Source organism: Mastomys coucha, unplaced genomic scaffold, assembly GCF_008632895.1.
Source record: "Mastomys coucha isolate ucsf_1 unplaced genomic scaffold, UCSF_Mcou_1 pScaffold14, whole genome shotgun sequence".
NCBI classification, from domain to species: domain Eukaryota; kingdom Metazoa; phylum Chordata; class Mammalia; order Rodentia; family Muridae; genus Mastomys; species Mastomys coucha.
Genome location: NW_022196896.1, coordinates 115,299,738 through 115,319,291, shown reverse-complemented (window position 1 = coordinate 115,319,291; position 19,554 = coordinate 115,299,738). Strand labels below are relative to the sequence as shown.

Below are 19,554 nucleotides of genomic sequence, written 5' to 3'. Positions count from 1 at the left end.
CTGCCATCTCCTCTCCACAGACAAAGCAAGGAGGACTAGGGCCTGCACCATCTAAGCCTTGGAAGAAACTAGGAGAGGTAGCAGAATGGGCTATGGCTAAGGTACCACTGGGCAAGGGTGTTCTTCTGGAGACAACTACTAGGCTCCCCAACAGAAAACAGGGACAGAGGTGCTGTGGTATAGTCTGGGCTACATACAGGGCAGAGAGAAGGTGAGTCACAGCCAAATCTCATTCCTGTCCTCCAAGTCCCAGTTTTGCTTTCTAACATACACAAAGCACCAGATCTGTTAATGAGAGGCCTTTGGTCTGACAGGACCTGAGGAAGAACAAGACCCAAGCCAGGGCAGCCTTCCTTGTAGATTGGAAAGGCTCAGCTCTGTGTGCTCAGGAATGAGACCTGAGGGTGGAAGAGTTGTGGAGGCATGCAGTGGTCAGGATGGCTGGAAAAGGCATGGGCCCTGTTACAGGTGGGTCTCCAGAATCAGGCATCCCAGCCTTCTGCCATCAGGGCTGCCTGGAAAACCAAACCTATTCCCAAGAGAAGCTCCAGACAGAGCCACACAGAGAAGTTCCTCATCCAATAAAGAACGTCTATTCACACATGAATACAACTGCATCTTACAATACACCAGAACCTATGATACATGTGTAATATATATCTTCTATACACACACACACACACACACACACACACACACACACACACACACACCCTTAGGATGGGGCTATAGTACCAACATACCCAGTCACACTGAAAACACCATATGAAACATCCTGCTTAGCCCAACCCACCCGAGTCCCATGCAGGCCTTGTGCATCAGCCTGCACTTGGGCGAACTCATCTAAGACAGGGTCTGTTTCACAGTCGCATGCTGACCACCTTCATAGCTCTGCCGAGTGTGGTACTTAAAAATGGCGGGGTGGCTGTGTTGAAATGTTTCCCCACTAATATCCAGTCAGAACATCCTGCATGGACCACTGTAAGCCAGACACTGCCTGCAGATTACAATCAGGCATGGCAGGCACCCTCATCAGCACTACAAGCCAGCCAGGGATAGGGACTTGAAGCAGGTGCTCTCTAGGGAGGAGTCCAGGGAGAGAGCCACAGCAGCAGCAAAACACAAGAGGACACTGGGGGAAAGGCGTTTGTAAAAGGTGAATGTTCTTGAGTGTGCAGGGGAAAGGCCTCCCTCAAAAGGCTTTTGGGGAGATAAATGAGCATCAAGGCCCTAGGTGTCTGACATGCATGCATAAGCCAGTAATATCAAATGACTAGACTCTCAAGCTCTGCAAACTCATTACTGGGAGTCTGTGTTAGAGAAACGGGCAAGGACCAAAGAGCTATCAGGAGAAAGCCCATCCAGACTTACTTGTATACTAATGAGAGAAGGAGGTCAAACCTATTCATTCACTGCCAATGTTTTATTGTTCTGAGATACTGTTGAACCACCCAGACTACATCCACGCAGTGGTATAGCGGAATACTATATAAACATCAAAATGGTGCCCTGTATTTGCTTTCATGGAAAAATGCCTGTGACCTATCACTGGAGTGGTGAGCGGGCTGTGAGACTTGTTCCTGCCTGTGGAAGCACCAAGCCCACTTGCAGAGACTCATAGGTCTGCACTCCCAGCACAGATAATCAGGGAACACTTTCAATGCTTCCACTCACTATGCTTATTTTAAACTTTCTTGTTAGCAACTGCAATTTTTAAAGTATTTCAGTTTTTAAATCTGTAATAGCCCGATAGGGTGGCAAAACCCAACGACTGAATCTCAACCTGTGTAGTTCATGGAACCGAAACAAACAGTTCCACCTTAAAAGCGCTCACTGTGGACAGCACGACTGAATGCCTGCCAGAGCAAAACTGAGCCCACTTTCAGAACCTTACAGAAGCCATGAAGGTAATGCAAGCTAAGGAGAACAGTTCCCCGCCTTCTAAGCTGGCACCCGTGGTTTACCTCAGCATGAAAACCACAGTGAACGACATTGAGGCCTGGCTCTGCTCTCTGGTGTTCAGAGCCGAGCCTGTGGTCAGATGCTGCTGCTGTAGTTCAGGTTTTTGCAGACATTCTCTTGGCTCACCCCCTTTGCCACTCTCACTTAAGATGCTACTTCATAAGCAATGTGTACTGTAATCTACTACAGAACAGAGAGCCCTGGATTAACACATGAAGGGGATGGGAGTCTGAGGGCCTGGCTGCCTTATCTACTTCTCAGGGGATCTAATACTACTGCCCTCTTTACCTGAAGGCAGGGTTGGGGGTTGGGAAGTGGGGAGTGGAGCCTCGGAGCGAGGCTTGCCACCACCTCTAACCCACGTACTCACATGTAAACTGGGGTGGTAGGTCAGTACGCCGTTGTCGCACAGGGTGACGTACTTCTTTTTCCATTCTTTGTTCAGTGACTTGCCACTTCGTTTTAGCAGCATGCCCTGCAGGGGAAGAGGAGACAGAAAAAGGTCCCATGTAAGTGGAGAGAGGCTTCTAAGACACAAAAGGACTCAGAACAACGTAATCTTTCTTGTGGATCTGCTCGTCTAGAGAACATTATCCTGCTTTTAGATTTAATTTGGTTTTTCTTTGCTTTCATATTCAACGTTATAGGTGACATTTGAAGTTTGAACTTTTTCATAGATTCCTCTCAGTCCACTGTTGATCAACAGCTGCAGTGGACATCCTGGCCGTCCATCAAATGACCCACAGAACTGAGTCATATCGAGTGGGAAATGCCTAATGAAAAGGTGCTTTGAATTTTTGCTTGTTGGTTTTTGTGGCACTGGGGAGTGAACCTGGGGCCTTGCACATTCGAGGAAAACGTTCTACCATGCCCCAGCCCTAGCCCCAGCCCCAGGAATAACATTTTAAACACAGGACCTAAATTACCTTCTGATAAGAAGGCAGCAATGATCGTCTCACCGTAATTTTATAAACACTACAATTTCATGTTACAATTTCTTTACAGAATTTTAATTTATTCAAACTGAAATTCCATTTGCAAACTTTAGTAACAACGCTGGGTAGGTGAGCAGTGTGTAATTCACCTCGATCGATTTTTAATGAAGTCCCATTAAGATTTCTGGGAAAGCTTTCAGAATTCGAAACTAACATATTTTGGAACTCACATGTGACCTAACCTTCCCTGGATGATTGCTGTGGATGTGTGTGCCTGGCCTAAGTGCCAATTCCTAGCAAATTCTGCACCTGTTCACCAGCTTTCCCTGGTGAGGACAATGGCCGAGCAATCCTGTGGGGGAGGAGTCAGGCCAGCACTCCAGCCTTGGGCTCCCCTTCCTCTCAGCTGCAGCTTTCCTGCCAGGCTTGCCCACTCCTGTACATTCTAATTCTGTCCATGTGCAGAAAGGAAGGCTCTTGCCCATCAATAAACTGCCGCAATTATGATGCTGAGAAGGCACGTGCCTAACACTAGCTAATTAAGACAGTCTTAGGAAGCAGGAAGCTAAAAGTTCTCAAATACACCTTGACCCCTTGGGGATATAGAGGCAGCCTCCACTGCCTTCCTGATGCTGCTCTTCCCCAGGAATCTGCACAGGAGGCAGGAAGAAACTCATTTGTCAATTACCAATACTGTGAGAATACTGCTCTGTTTACTCATACCATAAATAGGCTTCAAATCCCAGCCTGGGGATCTGGTACCTGTTACTGGGCCATCTGAACAACCCACAAGTCCATGGCTCTGTAAGATCTTATCATGTAAAGAAAGCACGTAGCAAAAAGTAACCCAGGGGAAAATGTTTATGCTGAAAACTAAAGCAACAGAAGGTCCCTCGTGTGGTACAAATGAACAGGAGATAGTGAGTCACTCCAGGGACACAAGAATAAACCAACATCCTCTAAGCCCTCACATTCCTGTTCCATGGGCAACTCCAGTTCTTAACCCAGCAACACAGGGCCACACCCACATTCTCCTATGGGCTCACATTTTCCCATCATCCACTTCAGATGGAATTTCAACAATACAGAGGGCTAAGGGTCGATGCAATGTCACTGGAAGATTAGGGCGGCCTGGCTGCAGGCTTCAGAAGGCCATGTCCCTTCCTGCTCAGGCAAGCGCCTGCAGATGTCTAACACAACTCCTTTGGGAGGCTCGTGGGCACTTTCATGAGCCTGCCCTATGCTTCTAATTATCCTTTCACTAGAGAAGGCTACAGAGAAAAAGAGGAGAAACTGGCCAGGCTGGAGGCATGTGGAGAGGCCCTCCCAGTTATCTGGGGACTAAAAGAAGTAATCTATGTTTTATAAAGACTATTCTTTTTTGGTTTAGCATTTATTTATTATTTGTACGCCACTGTGTGTGCACAAGCTGGGTCAGAGAGCAATCTGCAAGACTCCGTTCCCTCCTTTTACCATGTGGGGTCCAGGGACTGAACTCAGGTTACTAGACTTTAGCAGCAGATGTCTTTACTTGCTGAGCCATCTTGCTGGCTCCAAGCCGATCAATTTTGTTGCTAGGGAAATAATGTTACTGGGACAGAAACCATGAAGGTTGACAACCGTGAATAAGCTATTCTGCTCCTGAGAGGACACTGCGGCCTTACCCCGTTGTATTAGCTCAACATTGTAAGAGGAGGTGGGCCTGAAAAGACCAACCTAAGGGCTACCTTGTTCTGCCTGCCTGCCTTGAACACACTGACTTAAAAATATCTCCTTCTATCTCTGCCCTTCAAGGTTACAGGAGAGACTGAGAGCCCCAACTTCCCTGTGCACACATCCTGCCTGTGATCAGCAGGGCCTTAAAAGGCCTTCTCCTTCCATGGCCCAAACACTGGCCTAGCATCTGGCTTCCTTGAGTGCCGAAATGTTCACTCTCTCTTGCTTACCACCAACTACAGGCCAGAGGCAGCGAAGGCAAGGAACACAAGGTTCCCCCATGTAGACAAGACTTTGGGCCACACAGGCAAAGTCATACCTCACCACTGTGAAGGGGCAGGCCTCCCATTCCTGCCATTCCCTATTTTTCAGCCACAACTGACAAAGCTGTTCTCACAGCAGAAACTCTGAGCATCCCAGCCACTGCCTGACCCGACACCCACAGCTTCTGAAGCACAAATATGAAGGCCAGTGCCTAGCATCCTCATTGGGCGCCTGTGTTGGGGTTCCCTCCAGAGCAAAGTAAGATCACATGGCTGTAAGGAAGGCGGCACCTCTGGGCTTCATAGCTCTCCACAGTTTACAGAGATGCTCATCAGCTACTAAGGAGTTTCAGCTTAGCTAAGGCAAACGACTAGATGGTCTTTCTTTTCAGGTCGGCCTGGAGACCCTGCCTGACTCTCACATTTCCACAGAACATGATGTATTCAAGCTGGGCACCATGGTGCATGCCTTTAATCCCAACAATAGGGTGGGAAAGGCAGCCAGATGTCTGTGAGTTTGAAGCCAGCCAGGCTTACATAGTGAGTTCTAGGACCATCAGGGTTAAACTAAAAAAAAAAAAAAAAAAAAAAAAAAAAAAGTCTTTAAAAACAAAACAAAAAGTAAGCAAACAAAACAACTTACAAAAGAATATCATGCACTCAGACAGAGAAAAAGCAGGGTCTCATTCTGTTGGCTGCAGAAAATGCAAAAGCATTCCCTGAGCTGTACTGCATCTGGCTCCAGAGGAGTGGGGACTGGCAGCTACTCTGACAGCAGGCAGGAAGCATCCATGACTCTGAACATTTCTCAGGCAGGAAGCAAATTGGTGTGCATGATGGGAATGAATCTCTTCCACGGGCAGAGTGGACAAGGCTGAAGAAGCCCTAGAGAATCTCCGCCATGTCACATGCCTCTGCTGTCTTGTGCAGCAGAGAAGCAGAGGGTTGGCTAGCCTTGTCCTGTCCAGCTGTCTCCTCAGTATAACAAACACTGCCCTTGCTTCAGAAAACTTAGCTGAAAAATATCAGGAACATCTCAGGAGATTTTTGCACAGAACATGTATCAGTTTATCCTGTCTGCAGGCTTTCTGTTGGACACTTCCAGACAAGAGTCCTGGCTGTACCTGATACTGATTTCTTAGCACTTGAAAGCAAATATGGAAGGACCGGAGAGATAACATGGTGCAGGAGTGTCGAATTCAATGCTGCTTAGAACTGCAGACAACGCACTGACAGTCAGGTTCCAACACATGGCAGCAGCTTCCTCGATGGAACAGGTCTCCATAGCACACAGCCCCAGAGGAGGCCTCAGCCTAACAGCCAGCATGGGACTGGCCAAGTGGGGGCACCCCTGTGGCCACATCTCAGCCCACATAGTGTTGTTACTCAAAGGACTCACAAACACAAGCCATTTCCATTGTGAGCGTCATCAGGCCCAGAGATTCTAAAATGTGAAATGCATACAGCGACCACTTTACAGCTCACAGATACAGACGCAGGGCAGGGTTATGGTACAGTGAGGCAAGACCTAAAATAAAGAGTGACCTCCATCTTGAGGTCAGGCTGGAGGAAGACATGGCGTGGCTCCTTCCATCTCAGGACCAAATGTATGCCTGGTCCTGGGGTTCTCTTGCAAAGATCCAGTCCTCAAGAAGTCCTATCATCCTTTCGGGGCCCATGTCAACAATGGCTGCTCCCCTAAATTGTTTCCACTTCTTAAGGCCATGTTCATTTGATGGGATATGATCAGAGCCATCAATGAATCCCAACTGATGTACAGGCAGTATGTGACTAAACCTGTTTTCTTCCTCCTTCTCCGCTCATCCGGCATGGTAATCACTGTTTCCGTCTAAAGAGTTACAAATTAAACCATAAAGCTCTTGCGTCTGCTAGGAGGGTATGTTATACAATCTCTGCTTATGGTCCTACAAGCTCTACTGGGACACGGAGCAGCCAGGGAGTCCCAAGGGTGTACAGGGCCTGTGGTGGGCCTAGAGTTCCATGATCTGCCAGCCTGAACTCTCACCCATCTCTTGACAAGCAAGACAAAGCGGCAAGCCACACAAATAGTTCATTTTAAATTTTCAGAGGACACAAAGCCACAGTCCCGCCAGCTAGGAGATGACAGAGGCCGGAAGGCTCCTGGCTGTCTAGACACAGGCGGGCGGGCAGCTCCCATCAGTGCGTGCAAACGGCCCTTATGATTCTAAGTCTCTTTGAGTGGCTGTAACCTAGGGCAAAACTGCATGGCAGACCGTCAAGATGCATCCTTTGTCCATCTCAGACGCCAATCTGGTACACGTGAAGACAAATCTCGATTTAGAGGGTTCTTGCTGGCCAGCATAGCCATCCATCTAAAAACACTTTATTTCACATTGGGGGGGGGGGATGGGGTGCAGCACCATTTATTTGTATATTGTAAGTTTCAGGACGATACTGGGTTTCACTCAAGAGACTGGTGTGTTCCCTGCATATCACTACTCTACAGAAAGCCTCTGCAAGCAGGAAGTTTGAAAGCACTAATACACTGTGTAACTCTATCATCTCTCAGTAACTGAGCTGCCCAGGTGACTCAAGTCAATCCATAGCACCCAAGGAATGGACCCTGCCCATGTACATTTAACACTTGTTAAAGTCCATAAGGGGGCCAGAGGGATGGCTCAGCAGTTATGAGCAATAGCATCATAATGACTCAAGTTTAGTTCCCAGTACCCACATGGGATGGCTGTCATCGGTACTTCCAGTTTTGGTGGATCTGGCTTCCTCTTCCAGCTCCTGTCAGCATTTGCATTCATATGCATCTACCCACATATACATAAACATGATTTTTAAAAAAATAGTAAATCTTAAAAAAAAAGACAGTGCTTTGTAGAACTAGCTTTGTAGAACTCTTGTGTGATTCTTCTTTGTCCTCAGCTATGATGCCACAAGAAATGACAAAATGACTGTCCTCTCGATCAGTCCATACCAGGGTAGATAATGCAAATTGGCGTCTTGTATCACTGTGTATGGAAAACAAATAGCTCCTGGCCTTGGTGTGGACGCAGTCAGCAGGGAAGCCAGCAGGACTCAGGAATGTTAGTGGAGCTTTGTGGAGAAGGACACAATGCCTCCTGAGGCTGGGCAGTGGGGACCAGGGCCAGCAGAAGCTTTAGGATACCCACAACCGAAGTGCCATGTGAAGGTCCACCATGGACCGGTGCACGGCATGGACCGATGCATGGCATGGACCAGTGCACATGGCAGTAGATGTCCACACTGAATTCTGAAAGGACTGTTGGCCCCAACTATAGGGAGAAGAAAGGGGCAAGTGAGTTTCCAAGCAGAGAAGTAGAGACGATAACCCCAAGTTCAAACACCACCCATCATAAAAATAGTGTCTTGGTGCTAACTTCTTCTACCAGAGGGAACCCCTTAGAGGAAGACCTGGCCTCAGAGCTTAGATCAAATGCAGACAACAGTGGCAGAGAAGACCAGGAACGAATGAGGGTCTTATGCAAGGTGTGGCAGTCTGATCCTTTCTTTAGACCTGGGAAAAATTTCAGCATTATGTCAGTTACCTTTTGTACGGAGTTGGGGCTAGGGACAGTGGACAGGTTTCTGTGCCACAGAATGGACTACACCTTGATACAACAAAGGCCAACAGGAGTTTTTTGTTGGCCATACACCCTTGAACTAAAACGCTAGAAAGTTCAGAACGAAGCGTGCTCCCTAGACGCTGACTTTAAGCACATCAGGAAGGAAGCAGGGCCAGGAGGCCACACATTGGCTAATGCAGGCCATTTCTTGAAAAAGAGAGAAAAAACAAGGACCCAGGATTCCCTGTGCCTAGGGCAGTGTACTTTAGGAGTAGGTCTCTGGCTGACCTTCACAACTCCCATGCACCAGCTATTGCCACGCGTGTCTGGTTCTTCTCTATCTTTTTAAAATGTAGGGATCTGTTGTAATCTGTCACTGGGTCACTGCTACATGGTGTGTGAGTGTAATAATTCAGCTCATGTCCTCAATCTCCTGCCTCAGACATTGAGAACTGGCCCAAGGACTTCATCCAGGTGTGTCTGTGGAGGGGACTACATCATACACTTTCAGCCTGAAACTCTAGGCTGATTTGAGACTCTAGAGATGCTGGGATGGGCTGTGGGAGGGTACACTGAAGGCACAGGACTTCACAGAAGACCTGTGAAAACCCAGCCCTAGTGATGTTCATTTCCAGATGGCCCTGGTTCAATTGAACTATAGACTGTGGGATCAGCTGTACGCGTTCCATCCTCAGCTTGACAGAGCAGGATAGATCTGGCTTCAGTACCCCCTGAGAAGTCAAGACTGTACAGCTACGGGCAATGGGAAGAGAAGGCCCTGAGACTGCCTGAGGGGAGTACTGGTACCTGAAGGATGGCTGTCACTGTTGTCTTGCTGACTTCTGCCCCCTCCTTTGCTGATGTTCTATACACGTGAGTGAAGGACTTTGATGCTCCAGCCCCAGAGGTATGTGTAGTGCACAGAAGAGCCGCTGCCCCCATAACTCCAACAGTCTGGTAAATAACAAGTCACTGTTGTTTTAAATCACCAGGGTTTGGTTCAATTCCATAGCATTCCATAGCCAAAGCAGTGGCAGAATCAGGCACCTGGGCCTCTGCTTACGGCCTGGAGGCTTTGTGGCCTCCCTGGGAACCACTTCCCCAGAAGCTGTAAGGCTCCGCAGCTTCTCTGTTTAAGAAATTCAAGGGCTTGTGTGACAGCTGGCATCACTCCTTGCAAGTGGCCAGTGTTGCTCTAATTGCTACAGCTGATTCACTGACTCACCGCAGAGACTGTGATTCAAATGATCTACAACCAAAACTATCAGGGTCCCAGGAAGGGAGGTGTCCCTTTTTGCTCAGGTGTCACTGTGGCACAGCAGCAAAGAGCAGGGCTCGCTACCACACTGCAATCTCTTTATTCGTCATGTGTGTGCTTCTAGTCCCAAGAGGTCACGGAAAGCCAAAAGCAATGTTAAGTGTACAAGCTTTAAATAACTTACTAAGTTAATGTAATGAATGTAAGTGAGGTCTGAAATCCATCACTCACTGCTTGCTGCAGCCCCAAGCTGTGATAAAACACCACTCATAAATTTATATTAAAACTCTGCTCAATAGCAATTATTTACCAACAAAGATTTATTGACTGCATTAGAGTCTGGGGGTCTTTCCCAGTCAAATCAGCCTTTGAGTCTCAAGGGCTGAATGGCGTTGGTCTCTGCTCAGACAAGGTCTGTGGTGACAAATAGGGAACAGTTGATGGCTGGGCTCCACCGTAGCAGTGGAGCACCAGCTGAGAAATGGCCACCCATGCAAAGACCGAGTGATCAGCCAGGTTGCCAGGCCATGTGCCTTCTTCCTTTCAGGCAGCATGCCTGTTACCTGGTTTAACACACATCTGGGCCATGCATGCATGTGTCTGGTTTATCAGGGACCAAAAATGAGCTATTGTGTCTCTGAGAGAGAGCTGATGGCTTTTCCCCTTAACCAAGGGTAAAAGGTAACAGTTTGCCAAGAATGTGGGAGGTTTCCACTTATCCAAAAACAAGTGGTTTATCAGACGGACTTACTACAGAGCCAGCAGCTCAGAAGGCTGACATGTCAAGGTGACCATAGTGAGTCCTTGAGGGTGCACAATGAAAGAGCTCTCAGAAACAAATTAAAACCCAAACAAACAAAGAGTATGGTTTGAGTTCTGTGTGGTACTAAAGCAAACCCGTGTCATGTCTGAACCACTTGAGAAGATTCTCATTATAGGAGCTAAAGGCTTCTACAACATCTCGGAGGAATGTGAGCTGCTTGATCTGACATCCCAAAGACCTGGCTGCCAATCACTGAACTGATAGATTTACAATAGATGTTCTCATTCTAATTAAGAGTTCCCTCAAACACTGTCAGTCAGCTGGCTATCACTGTGACAAGTAATTCCCAAGAGGACCAGTTTAAGAGGAAAGGTTTATTTTGGCTTCTAAGTTGTAGGAGTTTCATTCCAGAGTCTCTCAGCTCCATTGCTCTAAGCCTACAGCATTAGAGCTCATCATGAGAGTTCTTAGTGGCTTGGTCACCTCACCAGGGTGGTAAAGCAGCAGACAGGAAGGGGTGACTATCTCCCTGCAGGACATACACCCAATGACCTAACTTTCTCCAAATAGGCCCTGTGTTTTCAAAGTTCCATCATCTCCCTACAGTGCCACAGGTTGGTGACCAAGCCTTCCAAACATGGGACTCGGGAGACACTTACACACAAATCATAGCATGTGTGTTACAAGTGGCTGTAACAAACTAAGACAAGTGGTAGGTGTTTGGAATCCCATTGCCAGAAACCTGAGCCAGAAGTGCCATGTTTAATGTGTATCCCCAGCATCCAAAGCAGCTTCATGCAGTTAATAATATGTATGTTTCCAAGGAGAGGAGAGGGCTGGACCTCAAGGCATAGGAAAGGAAGGTGCTGCACCCTCTGTGGAGGTCTGGGGGGTGGGGGGAGAGGCATCCCTCTTGCCAGTCAATCTCTCTGGCACAGCTGGAGTCAGTGCTGACCCTGAGCATTATTGAGTACTTGCATCTGACCCGTATCAACTGCAAGGCTTTCGTGGCCTTTATCTGTTTGCACAGTGAGAAATTTAAGGGCTCTGTGATACCTTAAATTATCCCTCTTGTTGCACTCAGAAATGGCCAGGGTTGATCTAATAGCTGTACTTCAGTTACTGATGCATCAGGGGACTGTGATTGTAATGATCCCCAACTAGAACCCATCAGAGTCCCAGGCAGGTGCTCGTGTTTTGTTCAGACACGGTCTTTCGGCTGACAGAGAACAGGTGATCCTAAGTCTTGAATACAGTTATCTTTTTTTATAAAATTTTTTTTGCATATGAATGTTTTGCTTGCATGGGTATGTGTGCATGCAATACATGTGCCTAGTGTGCCCAGAAGTCAGAAGAGGGCACTGGAACCCCCCAGGGCTGGGCATGGTTGTGAGCTACCATGTGAATTTAGGAAGTTGAACTTGGGCCCTCTGTAAGAGCAACAAGTGCTCTTAACCAGGGAAGCATCTCTCCAGCCTCAGATAAAGCCATTGTAACAGTCTCATACCCAGCACTCTCACAGAGGGTACTGATGCTGACATGATAAGTACCATGGCTGGCACACACCAGCCAGTGGGCTGAGTCTGACCTTCCAACTGTGCCTGTAAATAAGTTTTATTGGAACATGGTTGAATTCAATACATCCTATATTGAAGAGATAAGCAATTCAGGACTGATTACTTGTTCTAGTTTCTTGTGATAAGACCTGTACCAAAAGCCAGGCGGTGGTGGCGCACGCCTTTTAATCCCAGCACTCGGGAGGCAGAGGCAGGTGGATTTCTGAGTTTGAGGCTAGCCTGGTCTACAGAGTGAGGTCCGGGACAGCCAAGGCTACACAGAGAAACCCTGTCTCAAAAATCCAAAAAAACCAAAGAAACAAAAAACAAAAAAACCAAAACCTCTTACCAAAACCAGCTCTGGAAAGGAAGGCTTGACTTTAGCTTCCATCACTGAGGGAGGTCAGGGCAGAAACTCAGGCATGAGTCTAGTGGCAGGAACTGCAGCAGACACTTCTAGGGAGGAATGCTCCATACTGGTTTGCTCGACTTGCTTTCTTAAACACTCCCAGGACCACGTGTCCAGGGGTGGTACTGCTCACTGTGGGCTGGGCCCTCTTACATCAAACAATAATCAAGAAAATGCCCCACAGTCTTGCCTATGGGCCAATCTGAAGGAAACATTTTCTTTTATATTTCTGGTTGTGAGCCATCATTCCAGTCCAGGAAGCATTTTTTGCTTTGTTTGTTTGTTTGTTTGTTTGTTTTGTTTCTTTCCTCAAAGTTCCCTCTTCTCAGAAATGTCTAAGCTTGTGTCAGATTAACAAAAACAAAGCCACACAGTCCCAAAGGCTGTGCTGCCTGCCTGCTTCCTGGTCTTTTCCAGAGGGGGCTGATTGAGACCTGTCACAGGACAGAAAAGGATGGGAAGAGTCCAGCAGCCATCTTGCTCAAAATTGTGAAAGGCTATCCTTTCTTCTTGTTTTCTTCCCCACTCCTAACATCCCACCTGTCCCTTGGTGTCTACAAGGAGCTGCTGGGTCACAGGCTCTGGGCTTCACAGGCTCTGCTTAAATAAGCAGACATTCCTCTGCAGCAGCTGCTGCCTCCATCGCCAGGTTTAGCTGTGCCCAACCTCCCAGTCCAGAAGTGGGAGTCCTGACCCTCAGCTTCCTCAGAATGCAAATGCTGACAGGACCTCTACACAGGCAATTACACTCAAATAAGGCCACCATCTGGGGAGGGGCTCTATGAATACAACACATGTCCTCATGAGGAGAGGAAGTGGAACATGAAGGTAGCCAGACCAAGGGAGAGGCCCCAGGAGAAACCACTTCTCATCCCTAGACACCTGATGGCTAGCTTCCAGAGTAATGAAGAAAATTTGCTTAAGCATAAGCCTGGGACTACATGCTGTCTCTACATGAGCAGCACACAGGCATAAGGATAGGCGGTGTAGTGTTCCGGGACAGAAACAGTCAGCTCTAGACTACTAGACTCGGGACCAGTCTTATCACACACAAATGCAAGTTGTACATTCTGCCTTCAGTCTCTTGCCCATAAGGAACCATGTTTGCTGGTGTATCTCAGGTGTTTCACGCCAGCCAAGTCTACAAGACATATATGGTATGCTTCCTTGTGGACTGGTTCTGCTTCCTGATCTCATTTTAGTACCACACAAGTGTAGGGTCAAACCCTAACTGGCACCTCATGGGAAGAAAAGATGTGGTAGAAACGCCAAATCGCTGTGGATAAAGATGAGCTTGTCATCCAAGGTACAACTCCTCTTAACTGGCTGGAGTCGATCAATAACAGAGAAATCATTAACTGTGTCCAGGGAGACAATCCCAATTACCTGGCATTTCCACATGCCCCGTGTGAGGAAAACTTCTAGAGGATCACTTAATAGGTACTCAGATGTACCTTCTGGTGGCTGATGGCCAGCAGACATAAGCTCCACCCTCTTCTAAATCAGTTCAACTTTCCATCTAGTTTAGAGCGTTTCCATAGAAACAAAAGGAATGCCTCCAAACTGTGCTTTAAAAAAAAAAAAAAGCAGGACCTGACACTGCACAAGCAGAGACCTCTTCCCTAGTCTGCCCAGCACAGGGCTCAGGTGGGGGAGGGGATACAGGGATTATTCTAGATCTTAACCGGCTTCCTGGTGACCCCCCCTCCCCCGTTCTGGTTAGTAATATTTCTGTCATTCTGCCAGGTTGTCGGGTACAAAGGGTTACACTTTAATTGAGCTGTCAGCATCTCCAACCATCCTGTAAAGCCCCGATTATGCACGGCGGGGTTAGTGACACACTGGTTATTGTGGATGCCCTATTTGCGAAACCCAAACCTGCACCACACACAGGTCAGCGCACCCGCTCGACCTTCCTGTCATTAGCCGCGTCTATTCCTACCTCACTGCTGAGAAAATCACACGGCAAGGGCTTCAAAGCGCAGGCTGGGACTGGATTCGACCAGGAGCTAATCACCCACAAATCCAGCTCAAATGGCAACAATTGGCTAAACTGCTCCCCTCTCCAGAGCTCAGCAGTAATTTGGGATCATAAAGAAAAGAATTATTCAGCTAACTGCCCCAAAATGTATGCTTTGTGACCGACACACTTCACATTTTAATAATGATGGACAGAGAATCCGATTTAATACAGTCCACCCGAATAACAAGACCGGGCACCAGGGCCATGGAGATGGGGGAGGGGGTTTGCTGCACTCCCTCCCATGAGGGAAGAAAAACAACCTGACCATGAGAGTGGCTAGTGCCAGGCATGCCTGGTGCAATGGAGGCTCAGCCCAACTCAAATGTGGATGGCAGGAAGGAGGGGGGAAAGGGAAGAGAAGGGGTGGAGGAAAGGAGAAAGGGCGCACTAGCAGAGAAACTATTATATAGTGCAGTGTAAAAGTAAGACTCTCAAGAAAACCCAAAACCATGTACCGCAGGCGTCAGCACATCCCCCGCCAGCCCTGCAGATCTCACTCTGAGTTGGGCAGTGGTATGTGCATGGGTGTGCTCTTCACCTTTCCTTGTCTTCTGCCAGTCCCTGTTGGGATTTTAAGCACCATGCATGCTGGTTTCTGAACTGGCTGCTAGGGAACACTCTAAAGTGCTGTTCTTCTGTGTTAAGTGGCACTGGGTACAGGAACCCTTTACCATCTCCCTGCCTATGACCTGCTCCTCCTGTCCTGACCAGCCTGGAGGCCAGATTCACAAACGCAAGCAGAGTCTCCATTCCTCCCAATACTACAGAAAATCAGACTTAGCGCCTTTGCCCTGCTGGCCTAGGAAGCATGTGAATGCACCCAGCCAGTCCTACAGAAGGCTACAATACAGTCAAGCCCCTGGCAGGATAGCATGAGTTCTGCAAAGATGCTAACGACTTACTAACCGCCATGGCCGTGCCACGGCAGAGAGGAAGTCTGCAAAACCAACAACAAAATCCTGCTGCTGCTTTATTCCAGCCGTGACCCCTGAACACCACCAGCACTGCAGGTATCACAGGCGCACAGCGACAGCCTATCGATTCCCGTGGGAACAGTGAGTCGGCGTGCTCGGGCCCTACCTGTTAGGAGTCAAAAGCTAATGTGTCAGGTGCATTATGGAGTTGATTTTTATATCTGCATAAAGCACTTAGTGTCTGTTGCACAGGAGCTGCGTTCTTTGTCCACAGCCCATGCTTTCAAATATATAATATTCTTAGAATATGCCCTATGCTAGCCTTCTCTCTCTCCTCTAGGCTCTAGGAGTTTGCTGTTGGCCTGTATCTGGGGAACGACCACTCATGTCTTAGAGCACACTGCTGTTTACATCATACTCATAACCTAGGAGGGTTCAAGCTCCCCTACACTATGTGTCTCACTGTGCCAACCCAAAGGCAGTTTCTCTTTACTGCCTTGACTCAAAATGTTGTTTGAGCATGGCTGCAGAGTGTTATGGAGTATCTAAGTTACCCTTCCTGCTGCTGTGATAAAATACTCCAACCAAAGCAATGTACAGGGGAGGAAGGGTTTCATCAGGCTCACCATTCAAAGCTACAATGTAACTGTAGGAAAGACAAAGTGCAGGTATGAGGCAGCTGGTCACATGGGCTCCACAATCAGGAAGCAGGAGGTGATGACGACATGCTGCTCAGTTCCCTTTCTCCAGTCCAGGGAATGGCGCTGCCCACAGTGGGCAACTCTTCCCACTTCAACAACCTTTCAAGATTATCTCCCAAAGGCATATCCATAGGCTCATCTCTCATCTCCCAAATGATGCTAACTTTCCTGAAGCTGATGATAAACATTAACTATCATGGGGTGTAAGCTGTACCCAACCAAGCAGTTCCAATGCTCCTAAGCAAGAGAGGCACCACACACCTCCCAGACTGTCTCAGCTTCAAGAGTCCTTGCTGAAGACACGCTCTAACAGTGCCATCGTAGGCTACAACAGGGATGGAGTATGGGCTGGATCCTAAAGGAGCCGGACTCCAGTGAACTGCAGAGGCTCCACAGGACTGACTCCTGTGTTAAATACCAGCAACATTAACTTCACTTCTTTTTTCTAATGTGAAAATCCTTGGAAACACCAGGTAGACTAAAAGCTGCTCTACTCCATGCTGCTGTTCAGGCAGCACCACCCCAGTAGTCTGGCCCTCGTCTGTAAGTTACTGGCTTTCCAGACAAGCCCATTCTTACCTTGCTAATTCTATGTACTAGAAGCCTTGCAAATAAATATTCCTAAGTGCTTGACAAATGACTGAAGGCTTAGAACCATTGCCCCAAGTAGGGGATAAACACTGACGTCAGGGAATAGAAACACTAAGCTCAATTCACACTGCTTGTGGGCTCCATGTACCATGGCAATAAACACTTACTCACATATGTACACATAAGTGCATGCCCCTCACACTGCAGGGCTGGTTAAGAATTACGCACATGGCAATTTAATCGGACTGTAATCCCTTGCAGTCTCCCCAAACCAGTCCAGTGTGTATAGCCCAAGTACACCCCATAGACCAGTGTGTATAGTCCAAGTATACCCCACAGTCATGGCTGAAGGACACTGGAGTAGAGCCTGTCCTTCAAGACTCACATCTCCCTGGATGCAGACCTGAGTACACAAGTAGACAAAGACAATTCAACCCCCACATACTGGAATGTGGTGCATAAACCTGTCAGGGAAGGGGCTGGCCTACATCCTGGCAAAGTATGGAACAAGATGTGCTCAGACCAACCACCATAGATAGGACATACTTAAAAACTTAAATCAGGGAAAAGTACTGGGCTCCAGGTGGGCATTCAAGTCTCTCCACCCGCCATGATAGTATAGCAACTCAGGAGCATGCTCCATACTGCACAGCAGGCAGCACTGAAGGAACCCTTGATGATGGGTTGAGGGCAGTAGGAACACCTCTAGTTGCCCTGAGCGGCAGCATGGGTATTCCTATATCCCACCCTGAGCAGACTGACAGCCAGGTCAAGCACCATAGCCAACGGCTAAGTGATTTATCAAAAATCTGAAAGTGTTTATGGATTAGAAGTGGAATTAGGATCCGGAAGGCATATTGGATCTGTGGGTTGCTGCCCTCCAGGCTGTGTATGCAGAGCTGCCGATGGACACCGAGGCACAGCAACTTTGAGGGCCTGATATCTACTGCAACTCACTCGCTGTTGGAAGACACGCACCTGCCATATGACACACTCCTCTGACAAAGGGAAAAAGCACAAATACAGGCACGGAGGACTTTCAGAAACATGGGACAGGGTCCTTGACAGACCCTACTCTTCTGGCCCATTCTCTTATAGACTCTAGGGCCTTCTCCACTAGTTTCTCATAGAAATGCCAGCAAGTAAGAGATCACAATAGACTGGACTTAAGTATAGTCAAGAGTCATCCTCGAGACCAGACCTCAGAGAAACAAGAACAACACACCACAATATTCTCTCTCTCTCTCTCTCTCTCTCTCTCTCTCCCTCCCCCCCTCTTCCTTCCCTCCCTCCCTCCCTCCCTCTCTCTCTCCCCTCACACTACAGGGCTGTGACTACTCCCAAACTGTCAATGGCAGGGGACAAGTGTCTAAGCCTATCTGAAACTAAGGTGAAGTAGAGAGCCTAAGTTATCACACAGCACACCCTGCAAGTCACACGTGTGAGAACAACAGTTAATACCTTATTTCTATGGAGCATCCCTAAAAGACCCCTAATGCTCTAGCATAGATGCTGTCACAGTAAAGTGCCGTTGCTACGAGCACAGAACATGGTTCCTGATGACAGAGAAAACTGCCCTGATGCCCAAAATTTCACCTTACTGATGGAAACACATCCGGATGAAATATCCAGAAGCCATCTAACACACACATGGAAGAGGACACAGGATCAGACTTCACGTCAAGTCCTCACCTACCCACTGCTGGTCATGGAGGAGGGTAGAAGCACACCCAACAACTACTTGGCCTATCTCACTTTTAAAAATGGACTAGAGTGCCCCTTCTTGAGAAGCTGATGGTTAATCAGGGCAGCCTGATGATGAACAACTGCAAACCTTGCGTCAGCAAGTTAAAAATGGCCTTATTGTTTCTATGTGAGAATCACTTAGCACATGCTATATGTAGAGACTGCATTTCACGCCCCATTTAATGTAACATATTAGTGGATTCAGTCATCAAGGAGCAAGCATCCCTTTGCCCAGCTCAGATATTGGGAGGGCGTGGGAGGGGCTCCTGGGTGCGAGCGGAGAAGAGCTCGGAGGTTCCCTGACTGTGCAAGAGCAGGTAGTTGGCCCTCCTCACTCTATGGGCCTGTCAACATTATTAAATAAGTACATGTCAACACTGCAGCAAATCTTAGCAAATCCTGAATCTGCAAACATAGTTACTAATTGAACCATTATTTGGTATGTTGTTCTTCATCTCATTTATTTGAGATTACTCAAAAGGACCACTGTATATAGCATAACCTTCCTACAATTATTTGACTGATTTCACTTCAGCATTAAAAATGTCAAAAATATTTATCAGCAGAAACAGAATACATGCTGCCACAGATCTCTGCAAAGATCAGTATGTTAGGAACCTCTTAGACTCTCAGCCCAGAGTCCAGTATGATTCCCGGGCTGAGGACAAGACAAAAGAGCCAGGTATTTCCCGTGCTGGATTCTGTTTTTACTTAACAGGACTCATCCTGGATACTGTTACAAGTCTCTATCTGTGACTTGGGACCAGAAGACTCACAGGCAAGAAGGTGGTTAGAGACCAGTGTGGTTTGAGAAAGGCAGCCCGTGCACACAGAGCGTAAAATCCGCCTGGTAAAGCAAGTACTAACAACTCGTGAACTCAGCTTATTCAGAACAGAGCTGATGGTAACAGAAGTGGTGCTCAGAGGTTGGCTTTCTGAGGGAGCCTACAATTACACTTTCCTTTCACTTTGACTGGCAGGATGCTCAGGTGAGCCACATTTTAAATAAGTGTGCATTTTCTGTTGTACTGCCCTTTCCTTGGCTTGTTTATTGTTTTAATGAGTGCCTGAGTTACTTCTGCAGGTGAGGAGGAAGAAGAGGAGGAGGAGGGGAAGGGAGAGGAAGGGAAGGGGGAGAG

The 19,554-nt window shown here is 47.7% G+C and overlaps 1 protein-coding gene across 11 annotated transcripts in view; it reads right to left on the bottom strand.

The window, feature by feature from the left end:
* Window positions 1–19,554, bottom strand: part of Agap1 (ArfGAP with GTPase domain, ankyrin repeat and PH domain 1) — a 445,290-nt gene that overhangs the window by 167,672 nt on the left and 258,064 nt on the right. For all 11 annotated transcript variants that reach the window (XM_031368368.1, XM_031368370.1, XM_031368366.1 and 8 more), the window contains one exon: window positions 2,333–2,437. In XM_031368368.1, coding sequence (XP_031224228.1) covers window positions 2,333–2,437 — 105 coding nt within the window. The remainder of the gene's footprint in view (window positions 1–2,332; window positions 2,438–19,554) is intronic.